We start from the raw sequence: 22,401 nt of genomic DNA, 5'->3' as shown, positions 1-22,401 counted from the left end.
AACTGAGCACACGAAGATAAATAATTCTGTTTTTGACATTCGCGCCATATTCGGGAACCGGGAATAATCTTTTCGAGAACTGCAACTTTCCCAAAAGAATATGGAAGTGGCAATAATTGGTGCTGGTGTCATCGGCCTCTTATCAGCCCTGACTTTGACCGATGCTGGCTATAGAGTGACCATCATTGCTCGCGACTTGCCAGGCGACGAATCCCAAGACTGGGCAAGCCCTTGGTATGAAACCTGTTGCTCTTTGGAGTAACTAGAAGATTCTGACCGGTGCTGTGCAGGGCTGGGGCGGCAATCTTTCCGCATCCAGATGCCAAGGGTCATTCACTTCAAGTCGAAAGCTTCAAATATTTCTGGGCTGTCGCACATAGAGACCCTACAAGTGGGGTTCAGGTAAGGACTTGTATCTTCATTCAAAGGTTGATGAGCATAAAGCCATGAGTTAATCTGACTGACATAAATAAAAGGTGGTCAAAGCAACCGAATACTATGATGATCGAGACGACGACTCCACAATTTGGTACAAGTCCCTCGTACCCCAATATCGCCGGATTCCCACCAAAGACCTCCCTGATGGTGTCAAAATGGGCTTTACGTTCAAGACCATGACTGTCAATCCCGCGATCTTTCTCCCGTGGATCAAAAAGGAGTTGGAAGCCCGAGGTGTCCGTTTCATTCGAAAAGAAGTCACAGACATCGAAGAAGCCAAGGATATAACTGGATGTGGAGCGGTTGTTCATGCACCGGGGCTAGGTGCTTCGGAATTGGCCAATGACAAGGACGTGGTACCAGTTCGCGGGCAAACCATGTTCGTGGAAACCGATTTCGATGAACTGATTATGCTCCAAGGATCGCAGTACACCTATATAATTCCGCGGATGTATACTGGTGGTGCGATCATTGGGGGAGTGAGCCAGGAAGGCAATCTAGATCGGGGGGTAGACGAGAGTTTGCGGTCTAACATCCTTAGCCGGGTGAGGAATCTTTCTAAAAGACGTCTTGACTCTGTGGATTTGGAAAAGTGTTCGACCAGGAACATCGTCGCGTTCCGTCCGGCGAGAAAGGGAGGTTATCGTCTCGAGACCGAGGGGAACGTTGTCCACGCATATGGATTTGGCAGCCTGGGATACACCTACGGATATGGAGCAGCCTTGAAGGTTCGGGAATTAATAGAGTCCGTGAGCAAAGGCCGGGATATCTTGAAAAGTCGACTATAATATTACCTAGACTTACGGCGCAAGGGCAGTACTGAATTACATCGTTTACCTCCAGCCAAGTCTCGGAACAAGTCCAAAGGCAGGTTGGCTGTCGCTTCGCGTAGGTTCTTTGTCCACTGTACAAAGCATCCATGGATACCATATCAAAGTGCATAATACGTTCATCGATGTCCGCACAAATTGTTGAAATGGCGGGTTTTGTCATTTTTAGTTAGAGTTATACATAACTCATTGAGCCATACCGTACATTGTCGTGCCGCCAGATTTCTGTCATAAACTAAGGGAATAATTGTGAGATGAAGAGGGGGTAAGTGCCAAGTAATGCCGTTTGGAGGCGGAGCCCGTAGGTAATCTCCCGGAGTACCTCCAGGTACCTCCAGGGCTAAACTACTCCGACTTGCGTCGGCCGATTCCCACTCTTTCCTACGGTCACATTTTCGCCATGCAAGGCCGAAAACGTCGTGTCAGGACGTGTTATTCTTGCTATACGCGTAAACAGAAAGCGAGTATGATCGGGCTCGATTGTGAGGCAATGCTGATTTTTTTTATTGTTTGTAGTGTGACCGCCAATATCCATGCAACCACTGTACCCGCCGTCGCCGACCTGAAGAGTGTGTCTACGGTTCTCCGCCGGTGAACGTGCCCTTCCGTCTATCAGTTCCTGCAGATCAGCTGGAGACCCAACCACCTCGACCGGTAGAGAGTGCACGGCCCATGCGAGAGCCAGCCGTGGATGACTCCGAAGCTCATTGGTCCAGAGAGCATTCTACCCTAGCTCGATCCTTTGGTTACTTTGAGGATAGCAATTCCAACACAATGGCTTTGCTCCGAAGGGTGAGTCTTGTAGTATTGTTGTCCTTATGGTATTATTTAGACTGATTCAACCTCATAGCTGGAATTGCCTGATCAAACTGATACAGAGCTAAAGAATGCCTCGCCCTCTACTTGGGACACCATTCACCATGAGCTTGATATCATGCCTGAGCGCCAAATCCTCGACTTTCTTGTGCAATATTTCATCCATGAATTGAATTGGTAAGCATATCTGTCAGTTTTACTTGGCAAGATTGCTTGGCTCTCTTGTTCTAACCTCTATTATGGGCTCAGGATGAAGCAAGTCATTCACGCCCCCAGCTTCTTGGCAAAATACCAGCTGTGGTGGGCAAAGGATAAAATAGCGGAGATTTCCGACGTCGAGTTTGCAGTTCTAATTGCTCGCATTTGTTCTTATGCGACACAATTTCTGCCCTCACCGTCTCATACCGTTGATCAAATTTGTGGTCGGTCTCTAGCCGATATTCGTGACACCTGCAGTAATATTGGAAATAATCTTGCTACAGCGTGCGAGATCCTCGACTGGAAAGGCACTTTGGTCCGTGTTCAACACATTATTTTTGCTGCATTGAAAGTTTCATGTGAAGGGAGGACTAGCCAATTTTGGGAGGGCATAGGTTCTGCATGTCGAGCTGCTCAAAAAGCTGGCATTCACACTGATGCTACCAGTTTCATGGAATCCCAGCTTACCAAAGATAGTGCCCAAGAGTTAGAAGGAGATGTTCAGCGGAGGACGCTTTGCAGCCTTTATGTTTTGGACAGGTACGTTTGGTATCATTCTGATACTAAAATCTTACTGACGCATCCGGATCACAGTCATTTGTCCAGACAACTAGATCGGATCCCATTCTTACCCAATCACTTGATCGACGAAACGCTACCCCGGCTGCGCTTGATTCCAGACATTGGCAATCTACCGGCAGAAACTGCTACCAGAGCGCCCGACATATTCACCGAACGTCTCATGCAAGTTCGGCTTGGCTCTTTTTGGCGAGGCCTTGGATTACAGCGTACCTCCGAGTTTGATCCGACCGAGAGTGAGCGGAGATATGAGAAGCTCGAATCCGAGTATCTCAACAACTTACACCCGGCCTTCGCTATAGCCCACCCAGACACATCTTTGGATAAGGCTCTTCCAAAGCTACCCATGCAAAGACAACTTCTATATATCGCGATCTTCGACTCAATTTGTTGGAACTTCCGACCTCTCCTGCTGCTCAAACCAAACCAAGTCGCAAGCTTAGCCCCCTACAAGAAAGTTCTTCTCCGGTCGCAGAAGCAGAGGCTTGGTATGGCTGCACTGAAAGTGCTCGAAGCTGTTGCAACCCTTCATACGATGTTTGGGGGCTCCTATACGCGCTTTTCTGCAATCATCTTTAACTCTTTTGAGCCTGTCATTCTCCTGCTTAATCTTTGTTCCCATGCAGATTTCCCATTTGATCAAGACGATAATAGCACAAACCTTATGGGAAACCAAGGTTAGAATGACATACCAAATAGCAATGCAGGCTGTACAGCAGGCTATTCGTCGTCTTCAAATGTTAGCCGGGCTAAGTGACATGGCTGCGTCCGGAGCCCGCGTGGCTACTCAGCTTTTTGCCAAAACTGTGCAGCCCAAGCAGTCATCTAGTCCAATCGCTCCCAAGTCGTCTGTTTCTGGCTCTTTAGGATCACCCCAGTTCCCGACTCCGATAGGGGTTTATGGTGAACAGGAAAAGTGGCCGTCTTTGGAAGCAGGGGATCCTTATTCAATGCCCGGTGATTTTTCCTCAATGGCACAAGAAGACTCTTTCCCAAGCCCCCAACTTTCCTCGTTGGGATTCCCCATGCTCTGGGGAGAGTCGTTCTTCTAGCGTTGTCTTCAACGAGCCATAACGATTTGCTGGGCTATAGATTCTTGACGTTGGATAGTTTTACTTTTGATAAATAGAAATGGAAGGGGTTCAAACTGGGAGATGTGTCCATCCTGTCTGGAGATCTAGTACATACATACATAGTACATAGTAGAAATCGAGGTTTCACTATTACACGTTTACACGTTTACCACGGTAGGCTCCGCAAAATACTTCGCTTGATGAACACGGCGATAGCCATAGGGGATATATAATGACATCTACTAGTTTGGGGCTCCCTTGAATGCACAGTGCAGGACTGCAAGTTTTCATATCTTTGGTTACAAGGTATTATTGTGAGACCTCACCAAGGCGCAGATAATTTCTACCTGGCTATAAACCCTCGGGGATACCAAATATGCTATAATCGACTACAATCCCAGCTAAGACCGACTATATCCGCTAACCCCTGGAGCTACAATATGTAGCATGATCAAAATTAACCCTGAATTCGAGATTGATTGGCAACTAGGGTGTATAGGGTGTACCAATCGAATTGAAGCCTTTCGGGTTGCGAGAGGGTCCCGATAACTTCGGCCGACAAGCATCGGCTTTGTTTAGTCTAACATATACCAACACCTCAAATTCATCGGCGTTAATATCATGCAGTTCCTTAACTCCTATTCCCGTAAAATGTCCTTTCTTTTCTCTTCTTGCTTTCTTCTGCTATTAATGCTGCGGCATTCTTCATTGTGTGTACCCAGATATAACTACAAGGTCACTCAACCTAGCACCTAATAGCTCGGCACGCTATCAGCTTTATACCATGACCGCAATATCGTCTACTCCTGCCTCAGACTCCGAAACCCAAAATGTGAGCCCAGAAAGCGAAGACTACCTCCATCAACCCAACGAAAAGGATCACTCGAGTGATCCGGGTGCGAGCAACGACGTACGCACAATCACGGGCTATCGATGGTTTCTAATTTGCGCTGCTCTTTACCTCTCAGCATTGATGTACGGACTGGATACAACAATCGCTGCAGACGTCCAAGGGCGGTAATTCAGAGGTTTGGCCAAGTCGACCAACTCGCCTGGATTGGGGCCGGGTTCCCTCTTGGATCGGTCGCTGTTATTCTGCCCTACGGATTTCTTTTCACCACCTTCAATATGAAATGGCTCTACATTGCTGGAATCGTCTTCTTTCAGGGCGGATCTGCTCTCTGTGGTGGAGCTCCGAACATGGGTGCCCTGATTGTCGGACGTGTGATTGCCGGTGCGGGAGGAACTGGCATCTATCTCGGCGGACTGAACCACTTCTCCGCCATGACGACTCGAAATGAGCGTGGGGCGTATCTCGCTGGCACTGGGTTTGTCTGGGGCTTGGGAGCGATTCTGGGCCCTGTGGTTGGTGGCGGGTTTTCGGATTCAACTGCCACTTGGCGATGGGGATTCTACATCAATCTTATCATCGGCGCTATCACAGCTCCTGTCTACCTGTTCTACCTTCCAGCCATTCATCCAGCTCCTGGAAGACCACTCAAAGATCGACTTCTTAGTCTGGACTATGTTGGATTCGTGCTCAGCGCAGCGATGTGGGCGACCTTTGCGATGGGCTTCATCTTTGCCGGTGGTATCTGGCAGTGGAATAATGGTCGTACTATTGCAATGCTTGCAGTATGGGGAGTTATGCTTGCCCTTTACACATTACAGCAGACCTTCTGCATCTTTACCACCACCGAGCATAGATCATTCCCCGGACATCTGCTCAAGTCTCGAACCCAAATCTTGTTCTATGTCACTACCACCTGCGCCAACACCTGCATGTTCTTCACCACATTCTACATACCGATCTACTTCCAGTTCACTCGGAACGACTCATCCCTCATGGCCGCAGTCCGACTTCTTCCTTACCTCCTGTTTACCATCGCGTTCAACCTTGCTTCCGGCTCGGCCCTTCCCAAAATAAAGTACTACATGCCTATGTGTCTGGTGTCCGGTATCTTCATGACTATAGCTGGTGCGTTGTTCGTGGGATATCTTTCCCCTTCGACGCCAACGGGCCAGATCTACGGTTTCAGTATCTTGATGGGAGTCGGAACCGGAATCACCATGCAACTGGGATACTCCGTGGGCAGCTTGAAAGTCAAACCAACCGACGCCCTCAGCGCTATAAACCTGCAGAATGTTGCACAGATTGGAGCCACAGTCATCTGTCTTGTCATTGCCGGCCAAGCGTTCCAATCAAACGCCATCAGAAACTTGGATCATGTTTTGGCAGGCCAGGGATTCAGTCAATCGGAAATCCAAAGTGCTGTTGCTGGATCCCAGAGCACGCTCTTTGAGCAGCTCAGTGGTGACTTACGGACTGCCGCTATTGAAGCAATCACCTCCGCGATGGCAAGGGCCTTTATCATTCCACTTGTAGCTGGCGCATTAGGACTTATTTGCTCTCTGTTGATGAGTCGGGAGAGATTGTTTGGGTAAATGGTGGCCCAAAGTTCAAACTGAACAATACTGTATGTCTGTGTTTGAAGTATGATGGTTGTCTAGTAATATAGTGTTGGGATCGAATAACTTCTGACTTGCTTCTCGAGGGGAGGTGACAATCCCTTCATAAATTGGTTCACCCCACTTCTCTCTCTGTCACTCTACATCACCCTTTTGTATCGGTACAAGCTCTGAATTCATCTATTTTATTATGATTTTAGCCGTTAGAGATAGGTACGACCTGTATATATCGGAACTTATGGATCCTGTTGGATGCCTGAGGCCACAACCGTGACAGATAGTTAATCTATCTCTCTCTCTTCCTTTCTCTCTTCTTCTCTCTCTCCATGAGGGCTTCGCTTGGAATGCACCACTGTCTTTTTCCACTTCCTTGCATAGCCTTTTCATCACACCCTCGTATCCCTGATCGCCGGCTCGTGTCCTATTTCGTGACAGCGGGAATGGAGAGCCCTACTAGCGTGAGGCTGTGTGCAGCCAAGGTCGCTGAGTGGCAGTTCCCCACGGGTCAAAGCGCAAGGCAGGTCCCTGGTCCCCGGAGGCGCACGAGGCTGAAATAAGCAGATGTCACCTGTGGATACTGTTAAAACCTCAAATGCGCATCTTTCGTGGGTTGTACCAACTTTGCGAATACCCTCATATCATTGATCATGTCTCCCAAAACTACGCGCCGTGGCATTGCAAACTGGAGGCTGTGGAAATTCGAGTTGTGGGCTCTTGTCGGCTCTGTGCTTTCCTTCGCGATCATGGTCATTGTACTTGCGATTTTCGATGGTCGTCCGATATTCGAGTGGAAGAGCGTCACACTCAACGCTATCATCTCGGTGCTCTCGGTCGCCATGAAAGCGAGTCTGACGTTTGCAGTAGCGGAGCTGATTGGTCAATGGAAATGGATATTATTTTCGCGAGGTGAACGGCCGTTGATGGACTTCGAACGGATTGACATGGCCAGCCGTGGTCCATGGGGTAGTTTGAGGGTTCTTTCGCGGATGCGTGGCCTCCAAGTGTAAGACCGGGTTTAGTATATCCTGTCGCGTGAGTACCAAGCTGACCTGGAGAAGACTGCCCCTGCAACTCGGCGCCCTGTTGATCATACTTGCAATCGGCCTCGATCCATTCTCGCAGCAGCTTCTTCAATTAGAGCGGAGACCCAGATTCGCAAATGGCTGGCACACCGATTCAGAGGCTGCGTTTACCACGCTGGCGACGAGCTTCGACCGGGGCAAAACACTCTATGCGCACGATTGGTCGCGGGCCGAAAATTCAACCCGCAATCCAGTTATCAGGATGACGACGGAGCTGGAACTGTCCATGCAAGCGGCGATCCTGAACGGGCTCTCTCGCACCCGAAATGTAGTCGATCAACAGGGCACCGTGCAGTGTCCGACCGGAATCTGCTCCTGGGACCAGTTCCAGACCCTCGGTGTGTGCAACCGGTGCCAGGATCTAACGTCAGATCTGAAGAGGATTGATGATTTTGGGGAGGTATACAACGCCCTCTATAATGACGGCTATGGAGACGTATATCAGAAGAAAAACGGGACTGCCTTTACTTTGCCTAATGGCCACTTCCTTATGAATATAAACGACTGCTCACTCACCCGCGGCGGTTGCGACTACCTCAGCCCAACGATCGGGCATGCGCCGCCGGCGCAATTGATGATGTCGTCGTTTGGGACTGGGGATCCGAACAAGACAAACAGCATGCAGGAGGTCAATACCCTGATATGGTCCATGAGCATAATCCACCTAGACAAGGAAAAAATCAACAACTCCTCCAAGCCAGACTTTGAATACAAATGGCCTGAGATTCCGCTTCTGGCAACGGAGTGCGGGATATACTACTGTGTCAAGACCATCGACTCAACTATGGAAGGAAACATCATCCGCGAAAACGTGAGTGAAGCAATCGACGCAGTTCGCGACCCGAATTCTTTCCTCCTCCCTTCCTGGAGCCAAGACTACATGGCGCCAGAGAATATGCCACCGGTCAACGAGTCTGCACCGCTGGAGTTTAATGAGCTTTACGCATACGCTGACCGGGACGACCTCGTCCTGCATTTCCCGGATAACTCCAGCAAGCCCTCGTACTCAGTCACTGCGAATGCAGTCTGGGCACTGAGCCAGTACATGCAGAATTTGTTCTCCAAAAATATTACAGCGGGAGCCAACATGACTACCGCGATGTCAAACGTCCTGCCGAAGGACGCAGTCGGATATAACGGGGTGATAGAGAACGAACAAAGCAGCCCTGCAGCAGTTGACTCTCTTTGGAATACAGATAAGCCCAATATAACAGATACTTTTGGTACACTTGCTGCGAGTATGACGAACGGGATGCGGGAGGAATACGATGGCTACACTGTTGACTATGTATATGGACGTACGGGGACACCTACGCAGTATTACAAGACGCAGTGGGGATGGATCGCGCTACATGGTGTGGTGTTGATTGGTGGAGCGGTGTTCTCGTTCATGACAATGATCGATTCAGCAAGCCCTTCAAAGGCAGTTCCGGTCTGGAAAAACAGCCCTCTTGCGACTATTAATAGCGGGTCGTCGGCGGTGGACGTCCTTAAGGGCGCGGACACTGTGAGCGAAATGGAGAAGAAAGCGCGAGGTGGAAGTGTGATGATGCAAGGCACGGCATCTACGTCATACCAGCAAATCAATCAAAATGAAGACGGTAGTATACGGTCAATGCAGCAGCTACGTGGGGAATAGAGGACCTACAGTTCCCGAGGGTGTACTATATAGCTCTGGGGAACCAGAAATGGGTTCCTTGAGCTTAGCACTTGGAAAATGAGTGCAGTGGGCGATCGGTTGATATTTTCCGACGGAAGCTCACTAAAGACTGTTCGTCAGCTTCTTGGATCAAGAAGGCGAGCCAGGCTCAGCTACCAAACGCCACTGGTCTATAAGGCGTACGAAAACACGAACCTCCTCTTGGGTCTTACCTGGAAATGTGAAGTCTGACGTGTAGTCCACAAACATGGGCTATGTAGTTTACAAGACACATGTCTCAGGACGAACTCGGACAGCCTGCCATCCGAGAGGGATTTCTTGTTTCTGCACATGGAGTGTATTGAGGGTTTTGTGTGTTGCCACAAGCAGGCGATCACTGATCCGGTGCCGATTAAGCATGGTCTTCAATGCTCATATTCTCCGCAAGCGACATGAACCTAATGGTCCTAAGGATCCGCAAATCAACTGTGGCAATTGGTATGTGATGCATAGGCGGCGATGATGAAGCAGTACGATGCCGGCGCAGCCAAAGACCGACGCGGCCTAATGCCCCTACTATTCTCGCTTTTGGCCATGAGATAATCTCTTTCTCATTCGATGAAGGGTTGAGGTTCTTTTGCATATAATTACCCCCCCAACATCGATTTCCAAGTCTCTTCGACTCTGTCAGATTACTTGGAATGAAGATGGCGGCCTAGGTCCGAACCTGACTCTGGGCGTCCTTATAAGAGCGGCTAATATGCGAAACCCTAGCAGAGGACGTATAGCTATGTATAGCTACCTATGTTGTAGGTACCTGGAGCACTCGAGCTAGCGCAGACCTCGGGATCTTTTAGCGTCTGAATGTGATCAGGGGATATGACACCCAGTATAAAAATCATCCCTAATTATGAGCTGGTCTTGAATAGAGGCACATTTCATGTCAGACAATTCTGTGTCCTAACCTTGACTAATTAGCGGGGAATTGGCATGTGCTGAGAACATCCATTCTCCATTAGCCGAGCAAGAGCGGATCCTTATCTGTATGATCTACTTTGCCCATTCTAGTTATGGTGTTATGAAGGGACACGTATGCGGGGACTCTCGTAAATTTAAAGCCAATAAGAGACCCTTGAAATTTCCCGAAGTCAGCACGGTCTTATTCATATGCAGCCTACTTTTTTTTTTCGCGGGCTAGCGAGAAGTGCAAGGCACTAAATTGGAGTGTTATATTGTGTTACTACTATTTTTCTTTTCCCATCTTCGTTTCGCAATCCTCACTACTCACCTCGATGTCGTTTACCATTCCTTTTAGTTTATTTCTAGGAGCCCTCGTCCTCTATGTCGCCAAAACCCTATGGAGCCGGCAGAGGCTTCTTGGCCCGCTGCCACCGGGCCCAAGGCCAACGCCATTGCTTGGCAACGTATCCGATCTACCTCCGTCGGGGACACAAGAATGGATGCATTGGCTTAAATACAAAGAGACTTACGGTTCGCTTTTAGACCTATTGTTCTCCAAAACACACGCTGACAATGAATCTCCAGGGCCGGTCAGCTCTATCACGGTGCTGGGACAAACCATCGTAATATTGAATGACGCAAAATCGGCAATGGAACTGCTGGTAAAGCGCTCTTCAAAAATACTCTTCGAGGCCGAATCTAGTCTTTGCGTCTGAAATGTCCGTACACCTGCTTGTTGCTTGTATGGATCTGGACACCGAGCTGACGTACTGATAATCAACATAGGGTCAGGATGGGAGCATTTTTTGGCAATGCAAAAATACTCTCCTCGGTTTCGCTCCTATCGCAAGGCCATGCATCCGTACATTGGATCAGAGTCGGCTGCGGCTCAGTTTAATCCTCTGCAAGAGATGGAAACCCACCGTTTTCTGTTCCGCGTTCTTGAAGACCAGACGAAGCTTATAGAGCACATTCAGACGTGAGTAGATACCCCGAATATCTCATTCAATTCCAAGATATTGAATCTATGCTTTTGCAGAGAGGCTGGTGCAGTCATTCTTAAAATTGCATACGGGTATACCATCGAATCGCACAAGCGTGATCCGTTGGTGCACATTGCAAATCTGGCCCTCGATCATTTTTCTAAGGCCAGTACACCGGGTACCTGGCTGGTTGATATTATTCCAGCTCGTATGTCTCTATCCTCGTCTTGCACTAGTTACTGAGGTGGTATTAACGGAAAATAGTAAAACACGTCCCGTCCTGGCTTCCCGGAGCAAGTTTCAAGCGCACTGCTCAGGAATGGAGGAAGAACGTGACGGCTGTCGCAGAAAAGCCATATGCATTCACACGTCGGCAGACAGAAAAGGGTCACTTCCAGCCGTCTTATCTCTCTAACCTGTTTAGGACAACAGGGTGTCCTGCACCCGGTTCGGAAGATGAGTTTGTTGCCAAACTGACCGCTGCATCACTTTACACAGGTGGTGCTGATACCGTAAGATCATTGACCTTCCTTTTCTGGTCCCTAACTAACTTTCTCTAGACCGTTTGTGCTATAGAAATCTTTTTCCTTGCGATGACGCTGCATCCCGAGGTCCAAGTTAAAGCTCAAGAAGAGATCGATCGGGTTTTGGGGCCCTGTCAGCTCCCAACAGTCGCCGATCGCTCTCGCTTGCCGTATATCGACGCTGTGGTGAAAGAGGTTCTGCGATGGCATCCGGTCGGACCTATGGGTATTCCCCACGCATCGAGTGAAGATGATACCTGGGGAGAATATTTTATTCCAAAGGGGTCGTTGGTTCTGCCTAACATGTGGTGAGTCCGGGTCCCAACTAATATCCTGACACACATTTATCAAGCTCTACTGACATCTATCAAAGGGCTATGACGCATGATCCTACCGTTTACCATGATCCTATGGTATTCAAACCAGAGCGCTTTCTGGGGATTGATGGACGTGAGCCCGAGTTCGATCCTCATGATCTTGTCTTTGGATTTGGGCGTCGCATCTGTCCGGCGCGTATCTTGGCAGATACTACATTGTATCTGAGTGCAGCGCAATCTCTTGCTGTCTTTAATATAAGGAAAGCCGTCGAGGATGGGAAGGAAGTTGATGTTCAACCAGAATTCCAGCCTGGGGTCATCAGTCATCCTGTGCCTTGGAAGTTCCATATCGAACCTCGCAGTGTGGCTCATGAATCTGTTATTCGTTCGGTAGAGAAGAAACATCCATGGGAGGCAAGCAATGCACCAGACCTGGAAGGCATTTAATCAATATCTTCAGTTGAGGACCGCATAATGGCCTTGCTGGCTGCCTGTTTGGTATAGGGCGTTTTCCTATCGACTATCTTGGGCTCTTTGATTTGGGAATCAGGATGTCACGTTCTTCGCTGTGATCTTCCTTGTAATAACGAATTATCTTTATAGCTCGGGATCTTGTCAGGTGTTGGGACTCACGGCTGTGACCAGATGATCAATGTCCCCTTCAGAAACCCCGCATGTGCCTGTGAAACATTGGTGATTCCAACAAGTCTCATGGCGTTTGTATGTACCCAGCACCATTATGAATAGAGAAGTCTTGGAAGATATTACTCTAATTCCAGGAATCTGCACTTAATTCTTTCATAGCTAATAAACAGATCAACCTGGTCTGGTGAGTATCACACTTTGAGCTGTAATCTCGCGATCATTGGTAGATGTAGTTATTGCTCTCCAAATATATATTGTAGAGTACAAAGGATACTGAAAAATACCAAAAATAAAAACTGAAAACTGAAAAATGACCAGAGAAATGCAAACAAAGCCGTCCAATGAGATGACAAGCCCAGGTAAGGGGCTGAGTGGGCCATGTGATTGAAATTGCAATACTTCAGCTCGACTTCAATGTTTATTTTCTTTTCCTTTTTGTCCCTTTCAGCATGTTAGAAACACTTCCCATTCAATGATGCAAAAAGGTAGACTCGATCTGTCGGAATATGAATGTTTAGAAGATGATCTCCGTCAGGTCCCTGAAGATCAGCCGCTTCTCGGGTCCCCTCCCACCCACTCAACCAACCCGCAACATGGACTTGCCATCATAACCTGCACTGCCACGGTATTATTTATCTCCAGTGCGGTCAACGGCCTAGTCACCCTTAACATCACCCAATTTTCATCCGAATTCGGTTTGGACCCCAAAGTTGAATTATGGTGAGAGACATCTCCAGTGCCCCAGTTTTCCATCTGGTTACACAGAAAAAGCAAAGGCTCACCACCCGACAGGCCAATGTCAATGTACTATCTTGCTCAAGGCTGCACATTCCTGCTGGCCGGATCTTTAGCAGACATCCTAGGCAGTAGGAGAACATTTTTGTCCGGATGCTTTCTACAGACCGTTTGCCATCTGGCTAGCGGACTGGCCCAGACTGCCTCGCAGCTTATTGCTGTCAGATTTGTGTCCGGCATGGCTTACCCAATGTGCTTCGTTTCTGCAATGAGCATTCACAGGGAGAATCTTCCAGTTGGGAAGTGGCGCAATTTGGCATTTTCCTGCACAAGTGCAAGTCAGTATATTGGCTCCGGGGTGGGTATCGTCCTTAGTGGGGTACTCTCAGACACTGCTGGTTGGCGATGGGGCTTTCATTGTGCCGCAATTTTGAGCCTATTTGGCTTTCTCCTTTCAATTTGGACGGTTCCCCGTCAAGCGCAAGACCCAAAATATATCCCATGGGCGGAACTAGTTGAAGATATCGATTGGTCTGGAACTCTACTCGCTAGTACATTGATGGCGCTTCTATTCTCCGCATTGGCGTACGTATCCTCATCTCAACGATGGTTTATATTTTCAGAACACTGATCAAATAACAACTAGTGTCATCACAAACAACGTGGCAAATATTGGCAAATCGGGCCTCTTCGTTCCTCTTGCTCTTGGTTGGATCCTCCTGGTTGCTTTCCTATTCTGGCAGGATTGCTGTGAAAGAGACACAACACAGCGCATCCAAAATTCTCTTTGGACAAACCGCCATTTTCTTTCCATTGGGCTGGTTATTTTCTTCGTCTACGCGTCTTCTCACTCTACTTCGCAGCTTATGATCTTCGTATTCCAAAGAGCACAAGCCCTCTCGGTTATACAATCATCATGGCAATATCTAGCATTCCCAATTGCCAGCGCGCTGAGTAGTAGGCTCACCGGACATTTCCTATCCCGCGTTGACGCAAGCCAAATCCTCGTCATTGCGATAGCCCTCTCTAGTCTCTCCCCACTCTTGATGGCTATATTAAACCCAGTTTGGCCTTACTGGAAATGTGCAATGCCTGCCGTTTTATTAAACTCGGTGGCATCAAATTCAGTCATCCCAATTGCCACAATGATAGTCGCTGGGTCTTTCCCTCCGGAGACTCAAGGGCTTGCAATGGGAGTGCTATGCACAGTGGCACTGATTGGAGCCTCTGTCGGCATGGCACTGACTGCACTTATTTCAAATGATGTCAGCACACAGCTACAGCAAACCCCCAACCAGAGGACTTCCTTGCTCAAATCTCCCGAGATATGGATGATCGGATATCGGACTGCATTCTGGTTCTTGTTCTTACTGAGCTTGGTCGGCTTGGGTGTTGCTTTTGGCTGCTTGCGAAAGCTTGGATACTTGGGTCGAAAACTAAATATAGGCCGTTAATTCATTCATTTTCTCTTATTTATCCGAGCTGCATGTTCCCGTTACTATAGGAGTATATATTATCACAACTTTAAGCACGGCTAATGGTACACAGGCCAGTTTTATATTCTTAACGATTGAATCCGGGCCTTTATGACAATCGGCTACTACCTTGTCTTTCAAATCAAAATCAAAGAGCCCAGGGCATTAATACCTCCTTTTGTTCACTTCACTCATCCTGAGTAACCATACATCGGCTAGTATTCGTGGAATGCGACAACGCAATCATATAATGGTGGGAAGCGTGTTCGGACACTTAAATAAAATCCGCGACCAGGAACAACCTATTTGATTTAGACACAAGGAAATCCTGGACGGAAAATAGAACATCATGTCACCTACAAAACAGAACATCCTCTTCCTCACGAGCCCAGAACACGGACAGTCCAACGTCGCACTCGCAGTGGCCGAGGAATTTCTACACCGCGGCGAGTTCGAAGTCCACATCGCCTCCTTCAAGCAATTATCGACTCGCGTGCAAGCAATAAATGACAAAGCAGAGTACGACCAGGTTATCCATTTCCATCCAATTGCAGGCCTGTCAGTGGCCGAGATCGTGGCACGTACAAAATCGGGTACGATATGTCATCCACCAGGACTTGCCGGAACGCGCGAGGCATGTAACATATTGAACAACTGCGTCCTGGGCTGGACGCCTGACGAATATATACAATCCTACCAAAGCTGTTTGGAGATCTTGAAAGATATCCGTCCCGTCGTCGTGGTCGCGGATCCAATATTGCATCTCAGGACTGGATGCCGCTCGTAGTACTGACGCGCGAATCGTGATCCTCTGGCCTGTGACTTTGAAAGATGTGGTCGCAACCGTCCAGCCCAAAGCTGGCATGTTGTGGAAATACCCGATGTGAGAAATTCATCCCGCGTGAGTTCGAGGTTGTCGCTGACTTTCCATATTCAGTACCGGTTCGGGATATCCGTATCCCCTGCCATGGAGACTGATCCTTGCAAATATATACATGGTATTTTGTTTCGTGTTTATCGTTCACTTGGGCAAACCCATGCGCCGTCTTCTGGATATTCGGAAGAAAGCTGGTATCCGGACGGCTTTTCCACACGTCGCGCCTTACTGCGAAGACCATCTGCATCTCTCGCCTGCATTCCGAGAGATGGATTTTCCGTTATACGTCCCGGATAATGTGGTCAGCTGCGGTCCGATACTCCGCACATATTCGTCACTTGCAGATAGCGATCCGACACTGGATTCATGGTTGAAGGAGCCAACGATTCTGATATGTCTTGGGTCACACGTTCAAGCTCCGGAAAACGATGCAATGGAGATGACGGTGGCCATCCAGGCTGTTTTGCGCGAGTTTCCTAATATGCAGGTCTTGTGGAAGCTCGCTTATGACTGGGAAAGCTCACCGACTGTCAAGAATATTCTCGAGCCTCTTGTCAAGTCTGATAAAGTGAGGACCTTTCCATGGATCAAGCCAGAGATTATATCTGTTTTGGAAGGTGGTAATATAGTTGCATATGCCCACCATGGAGGAGCAAACTCATTCTTCGAGGCGTGCAAGTAAGTTTTCCTTGGGTCACACATCGATGTAAGGTGCTGATGGCTCTTGCCAGGGCTGGTGTTCCGCAGGTCATTCTGCCCCAGTGGTTTGACACATACGATTGTCCGGTCCGAGTAGAGTGGTTAGGCATTGGCCTGCACGGGAGTCGCAATGTAGCACCGAAAATAAACGGATTGGAGCTATCTTTGGCTCTGCTTCGTGTACTAAAGGATAAAGGGATTCAGAAGCGGGCCAGGGCCATTGGAGATTTGTGCAAGACGACGGAAGGACGCGTAGTTGCTCATGATCAGATCGTACAGTACGCCCAGAAGGGATTGAAGTGTTTGTAGATGCAGTAAATTCATTGAGTCATAGGCTTCACGGTTTCCTTTCCGAGGGCCCAGGTGTGTGGCGTGCATTGGGAGAATGACATATGTAAAGACCAAGTCGACAGGAATCCGATAAGATATTTCGGCCAAACTAGTCAACCAAAATCCATGCACTCGGTCACATAAATCGTGAATGAAGGGAGTAAAAAAAAAAAAAGTAACCGCGATCCTCAACGCCTGTGTCCATATTCAAAAGAAAGGTCCCAGCGAGTGAATCAGACAGTTGACAACTCTGCCAAAACGCGCTGGACATCTTTTCCGAGCTTTACTCAGCTCTTCATCAACAGTTCCGTCGACATGTCTCGCTTTCACCTCATAGTGCAGTTCAACTAGTTCCTTTGCACGACGAAGATCAGCCTTGTCGTCTGCCGGGCTCTTATCTTCCAATGCGCCACCAGACTCGGTTGAATCCGCGCTGAGGTTTTTGTGCACATTCACCAGTGCCAGGGCCTCGCTATGGCCCTGTGTCATGTTGTTAGCATGGTCATATCGTCTGGTGGGGTACTGTCCTTGTCCAAAGACGCGGCTTGGGCGCGTTTATCGTAGTGGGGCAGTCTTCTGGAAGCGTGATACTTACACAGACGCGGAGAGAATTTATGTCCGAGAGGATCTCTGCGACTTGCATGTTGATGGATCTACCTAGGTAGTGTAGTGATGTTTAAGTTGAGTGAAGCTTTTGGTGGAAGTCAGAGCCAAACATTGCAATGTCTTGGCGGGGAACACGGCTTTTACAGACTTCCCTATTCACAGTCCCGGTAGATATTGGGGTATAGATGCTCGGATTTTTCAAATAATACATGTCCTGCATTTGTTTATCGTCTCTTGAATGTATTCTCAGTACAGTAGATCATAGAAGAATGCCACTGGTTCGGATGCCAAATGATCATTTCACCATATATACTTCTATTCTTTATAGTCAAAATATACAATCAAAAGACAAATCAAGTCTCCTTAAACTCATACCGCCCCTCACGGTCCTGCACCTCAACATCAATGCGCCCCTCCTCAATCTCCTTCCCATCAACCTCAATCGACGCCCTCATAACATCACCCGCCTTAACCTGTCCAACACCCTTAGGCGTACCCGTAAGGACAATATCACCCTCCTCCAGCGTCATCACGCGCGAGATTTGCGCCAGCTGCTGCGGAATGCGGTACAGCATCAGACTAGTCGAGTCAGCCTGACGCTCAGTCTGTCCAACACGCAGGCGCAGGAATGCATCGTGCGGGTTCGGGATGCGCGACTTGGCGATCTGCTGCGAGATGGGGAGGAAGGTATCGAAGCCCTTGGCGATGGACCAGGGGAGGCCCTTCTTCTTTGCCTCGTCTTGTACGTTGCGGGCTGTCATATCAATGGCGAGGACGTAGCCTGTTTACCGCAATGGGTTTGTTTATTAGCGACATCCTGCTTGCGCCTTGTCCTTGGCCCACCGCTGTACTGTGACAATGCGGTATGCCTCGGATTCGGATTGCATGTTCTACTCACTATTTATCGCGTCCAGTGCGGCCTTCTCATCGTTGGGATCGAGATCGCGCAGCGTCTTGCCGATCACCAGACCCAGTTCGACCTCGTAGTGTAGGCTGACGCCCTTGGGGCGGAGGACGGGACCCGAGCCGGGGAGGAGGATGGATGATGGGGGCTTGAGGAAGAAGAAGGGCTGCTTCGGGGCTGTGTTGTTGAGCTCGGTAATGTGATCGCTGGGTCAATCCATGCAGTTAGCAATTGTGGCCGAGGGAGAGAGAAAGCGACGCCTCTGTCGGAAGTCCCGAGGGAACAAGGCGCGGGGAGACAGAGACTCACGCATAGTTACGGCCGATGCACATAATCTTGCGGCAGTTGGCGCGGATGGAAGCCATTTTGGAGGGAATTGAAGCTATGCGATTGAGAAAGAAGAGGAATTGAGGAAAGATGTCGTGGGGGAGGGTCGAAGGGTCGGAGGGTCGGGTGTTCTCCGAAAGATGCGGAGAACTCCAGAACGGTCATGGCTTTCTGCGCCGCTTGTATCTTTATCCACCTCTTTAACTAACATGAATTAGGAAGATATAGAAGAAGATACGTGTCTATCCATGGACCTGTTTGATACTAGATAAATCCAATGGTAATTATTTAGAGCCAGTCTCCACCACTACTACATATATGTATGGCTTGCGGTATATATTATGTTCGGTTTGATCAAGGAACTGTATACTTCTGATTTCGAAGTCAATGGCTTACTATTCGCACGAGAAGTCCGAATATTACTAGTCGGCCAATTTACCTCTTTTTTTATTCGGGAATTGATGTACCAACAGTTTTCCTATCAAGTCACCTTCGGCTTGCTCGCCCGAGCGTCGGAACATGCTCCGAGCAATTCGATATCAATAGAACATTGAAGACAAAAAAAGTGACAGAAACACAGTCGGTCAAGGCACTGAAAATGCTTGAAACTAGAGTCGATTTGTTTTTCTTTTATTTTTTTCCTTCTATCTTGTTCTAACGCGTAGCCTAAGGGGACCAGTTAGTCGGCTAATACCTCACCAACTGTACCTAGGAGGCTCGAAACTATTCATAAATTCCTCGGTGCTTTAGCATTGGAAGGTTTAGGGTGTAGGTAGACAGGCCTTGTCCATTTAAGGTGGTGACTTCATCTGGATGGGCATGGCACATGTGGCAAAAAGTGAAACAGCCTCGAAGGTATACCGGGTCCTAGAAACCATGAGGAAATTGCCGGCGCCTCCTAAAGACAGACACCCCGGTATTATGAATATGGAATTCAATGTACAATTAATTGTAAACACTGTGAGTGCAAAAAAGATAATCCAGGAATATAGACCTGGAGTGCAAAAGGAACAAAAATGCTCACACTCGGAGTCGAACCGAGGATCTCATGATTACTAGTCATGCGCTTTACCACTAAGCCATGCGAGCTTCGATGAAAGAGGTTTTCCCAACAAGATATATGAGCCTGAGACTAGCGAGCTGGTTATTCCGCACAAGGCCTAGATGACGACCTCTTTCTTTTTGGCAAGGTTGGATGCGGTTCTTGGTCGTGGCGAAGGGGAGAGTTCCCAAGGGGATAGTTCTGTTTTACGGGAGTATATGAGTTTGAGGAGGCTCAGAAACTAGGGCTTCATTCTCCAAATCGCGATGAAGGTCTGGGTTAAAGGGATTTACAAATCCCCAGGCTTCAAGACGGAGGCTCAACAGCTGTGGAGGCTCGGCAGCTGTCATAGGGACCCTAATTGCTTGTGTGCCACTCTAGCCTTGCCACACCTGCCAGAGTAAAGAATAATACCAACTTAATTTGGACAGTTATCGAACAGATTGGGAGAGATTGAAGGTCAAACTAGGTACATCTATTCAATGAACAGAATACGAAGTTAAATATCATTTCAAGGACGACGCCCTGAGGAACAAGTCACATTTTGGCCCGGTCTATTGATTAAGTACGAGAAGAGGCAGCATCCTTAACCAACAAGAGCGAGCTAGATACAGACAAGGGGAAAGCAGAGGGAAATGCATAAAAAAGAAATAAGAGAAAACGGAGCAGCAAGAGGTGAACGCAAACATGTCTCATCTCCGTTAGTGCAAGACATAGGAACCATAGCAAGGGCCAGGAAAACTCCCGGGGCGTCGACTTGTCGACTCAATATGCGGAAGCATAGCCCCGTTCACTCACCCGGCACAATGCAGGCGGAAACGCAGAAAGCCACTTTTAACGCAGATTCTGCGATCGTAAACCGCATCAAGACGTCAAGAGTTAGGGTGTTTAGATGAGGTCAGCCACGTTCATGGGCATCTCCTCAACCTGGGTGGAGTAGAATTGCTCGATCTCGCGGAGCATGCGAACATCGTCGGCGGTGACGAAGTTAATGGCAACACCCTTACGACCGAAACGACCACCACGACCGATACGGTGAATGTAGTTCTCACGGTTGGCGGGGAGATCATAGTTGATGACCAGGGAAACCTGCTGGACATCGATACCACGGGCCAGAAGGTCAGTGGCGATCAGGACACGGGAAGAACCGGAACGGAACTCCTTCATGATAACATCACGCTGGCCCTGCTCCATGTCACCGTGCATGGCGGAGACGGTGAAATCACGGGCAGTGAGCTTGTCGGTGAGCCAGTCGACCTTTCGGCGGGTGTTGCAGAAGATGACAGCTTGAGTAATGGTGACGGTCTCGTAGAGATCGGAGAGGGTGTCGAGCTTCCACTCCTCCTTCTCAACAGCAATGTAGAACTGCTTAATACCCTCAAGGGTAAGTTCCTGCTTCTTGACAAGGATACGGACGGGGTCGCGCATGAACTTGGTGGTGACCTCGAGGACATCCTGGGGCATGGTGGCGGAGAGCAGGGTAACCTGGGTAGACTGGGGAAGCAGCTGGAAGATGTCGTAAATCTGCTCGGTGAAACCACGCTAAAAAAAAGAAGAGTTAGAATCGGTTGATATAGATGGATATCAATTACAGTAACTTACGGACAGCATCTCATCAGCCTCGTCGAGGATGAAGAGCTTCATGGCGGTGGTGGACAGGACACGGCGCTGGATCATGTCGTGGACACGGCCGGGGGTACCGACAACGACCTGGGGACCGGCACGGAGGGCGTTCATGTCCTCACGGACGTTGGTACCACCGATACAGGCGTGGCAGTCGAGGGACATGAAGTCACCGATGGCAACAACGACCTTCTGGATCTGCTGAGCCAACTCACGGGTGGGAGCAAGGATCAGAGCCTGGCAGGCCTTGACCTCGGGGTCGATCTTCTGCAGGGCGGAGATGGAGAAGGTAGCGGTCTTACCGGTACCGGACTGAGCCTGGGCGATAACATCGTTGCCTGACCTCAGAGGTTAGGCGCAAATTTCAAAAAGCGGACTCGAAATGGAACAAAACTCACCCTTGATGATGGGCATGATGGCACGCTGCTGGATAGCGGAGGGGCGCTCGAAACCGTAAGCGTAGACACCTGGAATCCCACCGTCAGTAATTTTTTTTTTCAACCCCACCTGATAAGACGAAGGGGGGACTTACCGCGAAGCAGCTCGGGCTTCAAGTCCATAGAGTCGAAGGAGTCGGTGACCTCATCGTAGTTAGACTCGATCTGCCCTGTTAATGAAAAATGAAATATTAGCCTCCATCTTCACAACGCCTTCTATATCTGACGCCACCCGATATTAAATGCGATCGCGGTTGCGATTTCCAACGAAAGCAAAGTAAAGGAATGAGTTTTTAATCGAAAGTAATAGGGGTTTAGTACATACCCTCGGCGAGATCCTCAAGACCCTTGTCAGCCATATTTGCGGTTTTGATAGAAAGGATCACAGGCAGTGATCGATGTGGTGGGGTAGATTTAGCGAACTTGTGTAGGTCGCTGTGAGAAAGTTGACTTCTAGTACCTGAGACTCTTTATGTAAAGAGTCTTTTTATAGGATACTAGGAAAGGTTGCAAAGTGGGATGTGAAATTCACAAATGGGGTGGGAGGAGAAAAGAGAAGAAAAGCGAAAAAATCGAATGGCCACAACTGCGGCGCCATTTGCTACGCTTTTTTTTTTTACGGGGCATTATCCCACCGCTTTCCCGGTTGGGAGTGTGGCCAAGCCCAAGCGAGTTCAAAGTGGGCGAGATGGACTTGAAACCCATCTGATGCATTATATTTAAATTTTTTGGGAATTGGTTTCGTGGATATTGTTGCTCTATTCACTGTCATTCATTCTATCAATTCACTTTC

The 22,401-nt window shown here is 48.6% G+C and overlaps 8 protein-coding genes across 8 annotated transcripts; 5 read left to right on the top strand and 3 right to left on the bottom strand.

Annotated features, from left to right (window-relative positions):
• Positions 1-100: 100 nt before the first annotated feature.
• N7519_008994 (uncharacterized protein) lies at positions 101-3,913 on the top strand (the record flags this gene model as incomplete). The annotated part of the gene is made up of 8 exons (XM_057295767.1): positions 101-234; positions 291-402; positions 477-1,166; positions 1,785-2,060; positions 2,119-2,261; positions 2,334-2,822; positions 2,877-3,538; positions 3,561-3,913. The coding sequence occupies 8 exons, from the start codon at positions 101-103 to the stop codon at positions 3,911-3,913; spliced, it is 2,859 nt and encodes a 952-aa protein (XP_057143649.1).
• An 805-nt stretch (positions 3,914-4,718) lies between these two features.
• On the top strand, positions 4,719-6,379 carry N7519_008993 (uncharacterized protein; the record flags this gene model as incomplete). Its single annotated transcript, XM_057295766.1, has 2 exons — positions 4,719-4,909; positions 4,948-6,379. The coding sequence occupies 2 exons, from the start codon at positions 4,719-4,721 to the stop codon at positions 6,377-6,379; spliced, it is 1,623 nt and encodes a 540-aa protein (XP_057143648.1).
• Positions 6,380-7,050: 671 nt separating this feature from the next.
• On the top strand, positions 7,051-9,124 carry N7519_008992 (DUF3176 domain-containing protein; the record flags this gene model as incomplete). Its single annotated transcript, XM_057295765.1, has 2 exons — positions 7,051-7,406; positions 7,462-9,124. The coding sequence occupies 2 exons, from the start codon at positions 7,051-7,053 to the stop codon at positions 9,122-9,124; spliced, it is 2,019 nt and encodes a 672-aa protein (XP_057143647.1).
• Positions 9,125-10,896: 1,772 nt separating this feature from the next.
• N7519_008991 (cytochrome P450) lies at positions 10,897-12,355 on the top strand (the record flags this gene model as incomplete). Its single annotated transcript, XM_057295764.1, has 5 exons — positions 10,897-11,063; positions 11,124-11,275; positions 11,332-11,579; positions 11,628-11,899; positions 11,965-12,355. 5 exons carry the CDS (start codon positions 10,897-10,899, stop codon positions 12,353-12,355), a joined length of 1,230 nt encoding a protein of 409 aa, XP_057143646.1.
• A 2,757-nt stretch (positions 12,356-15,112) lies between these two features.
• On the top strand, positions 15,113-16,322 carry N7519_008990 (uncharacterized protein; the record flags this gene model as incomplete). The annotated part of the gene is made up of 3 exons (XM_057295763.1): positions 15,113-15,356; positions 15,532-15,646; positions 15,701-16,322. The coding sequence occupies 3 exons, from the start codon at positions 15,113-15,115 to the stop codon at positions 16,320-16,322; spliced, it is 981 nt and encodes a 326-aa protein (XP_057143645.1).
• Positions 16,323-16,876: 554 nt separating this feature from the next.
• Positions 16,877-17,312, bottom strand: N7519_008989 (uncharacterized protein; the record flags this gene model as incomplete). The annotated part of the gene is made up of 2 exons (XM_057295762.1): positions 16,877-17,149; positions 17,265-17,312. 2 exons carry the CDS (start codon positions 17,310-17,312, stop codon positions 16,877-16,879), a joined length of 321 nt encoding a protein of 106 aa, XP_057143644.1.
• A 316-nt stretch (positions 17,313-17,628) lies between these two features.
• N7519_008988 (fumarylacetoacetate hydrolase family protein) lies at positions 17,629-18,544 on the bottom strand (the record flags this gene model as incomplete). The annotated part of the gene is made up of 3 exons (XM_057295761.1): positions 17,629-18,056; positions 18,174-18,385; positions 18,489-18,544. 3 exons carry the CDS (start codon positions 18,542-18,544, stop codon positions 17,629-17,631), a joined length of 696 nt encoding a protein of 231 aa, XP_057143643.1.
• A 1,892-nt stretch (positions 18,545-20,436) lies between these two features.
• tif1 (putative eukaryotic translation initiation factor 4) lies at positions 20,437-21,967 on the bottom strand (the record flags this gene model as incomplete). Its single annotated transcript, XM_057295760.1, has 5 exons — positions 20,437-21,090; positions 21,151-21,509; positions 21,570-21,638; positions 21,704-21,778; positions 21,934-21,967. The coding sequence occupies 5 exons, from the start codon at positions 21,965-21,967 to the stop codon at positions 20,437-20,439; spliced, it is 1,191 nt and encodes a 396-aa protein (XP_057143642.1).
• Between the last annotated feature and the right edge of the window lie 434 nt (positions 21,968-22,401).

This window comes from Penicillium mononematosum (assembly GCF_028829835.1).
Source record: "Penicillium mononematosum strain IBT 11891 chromosome Unknown utg000005l:1.0-9366267.0:1.0-9372171.0, whole genome shotgun sequence".
NCBI classification, from domain to species: domain Eukaryota; kingdom Fungi; phylum Ascomycota; class Eurotiomycetes; order Eurotiales; family Aspergillaceae; genus Penicillium; species Penicillium mononematosum.
Note: the sequence above shows the minus strand (reverse complement) of the source record. Positions and strands in the feature narration are given on the sequence as shown.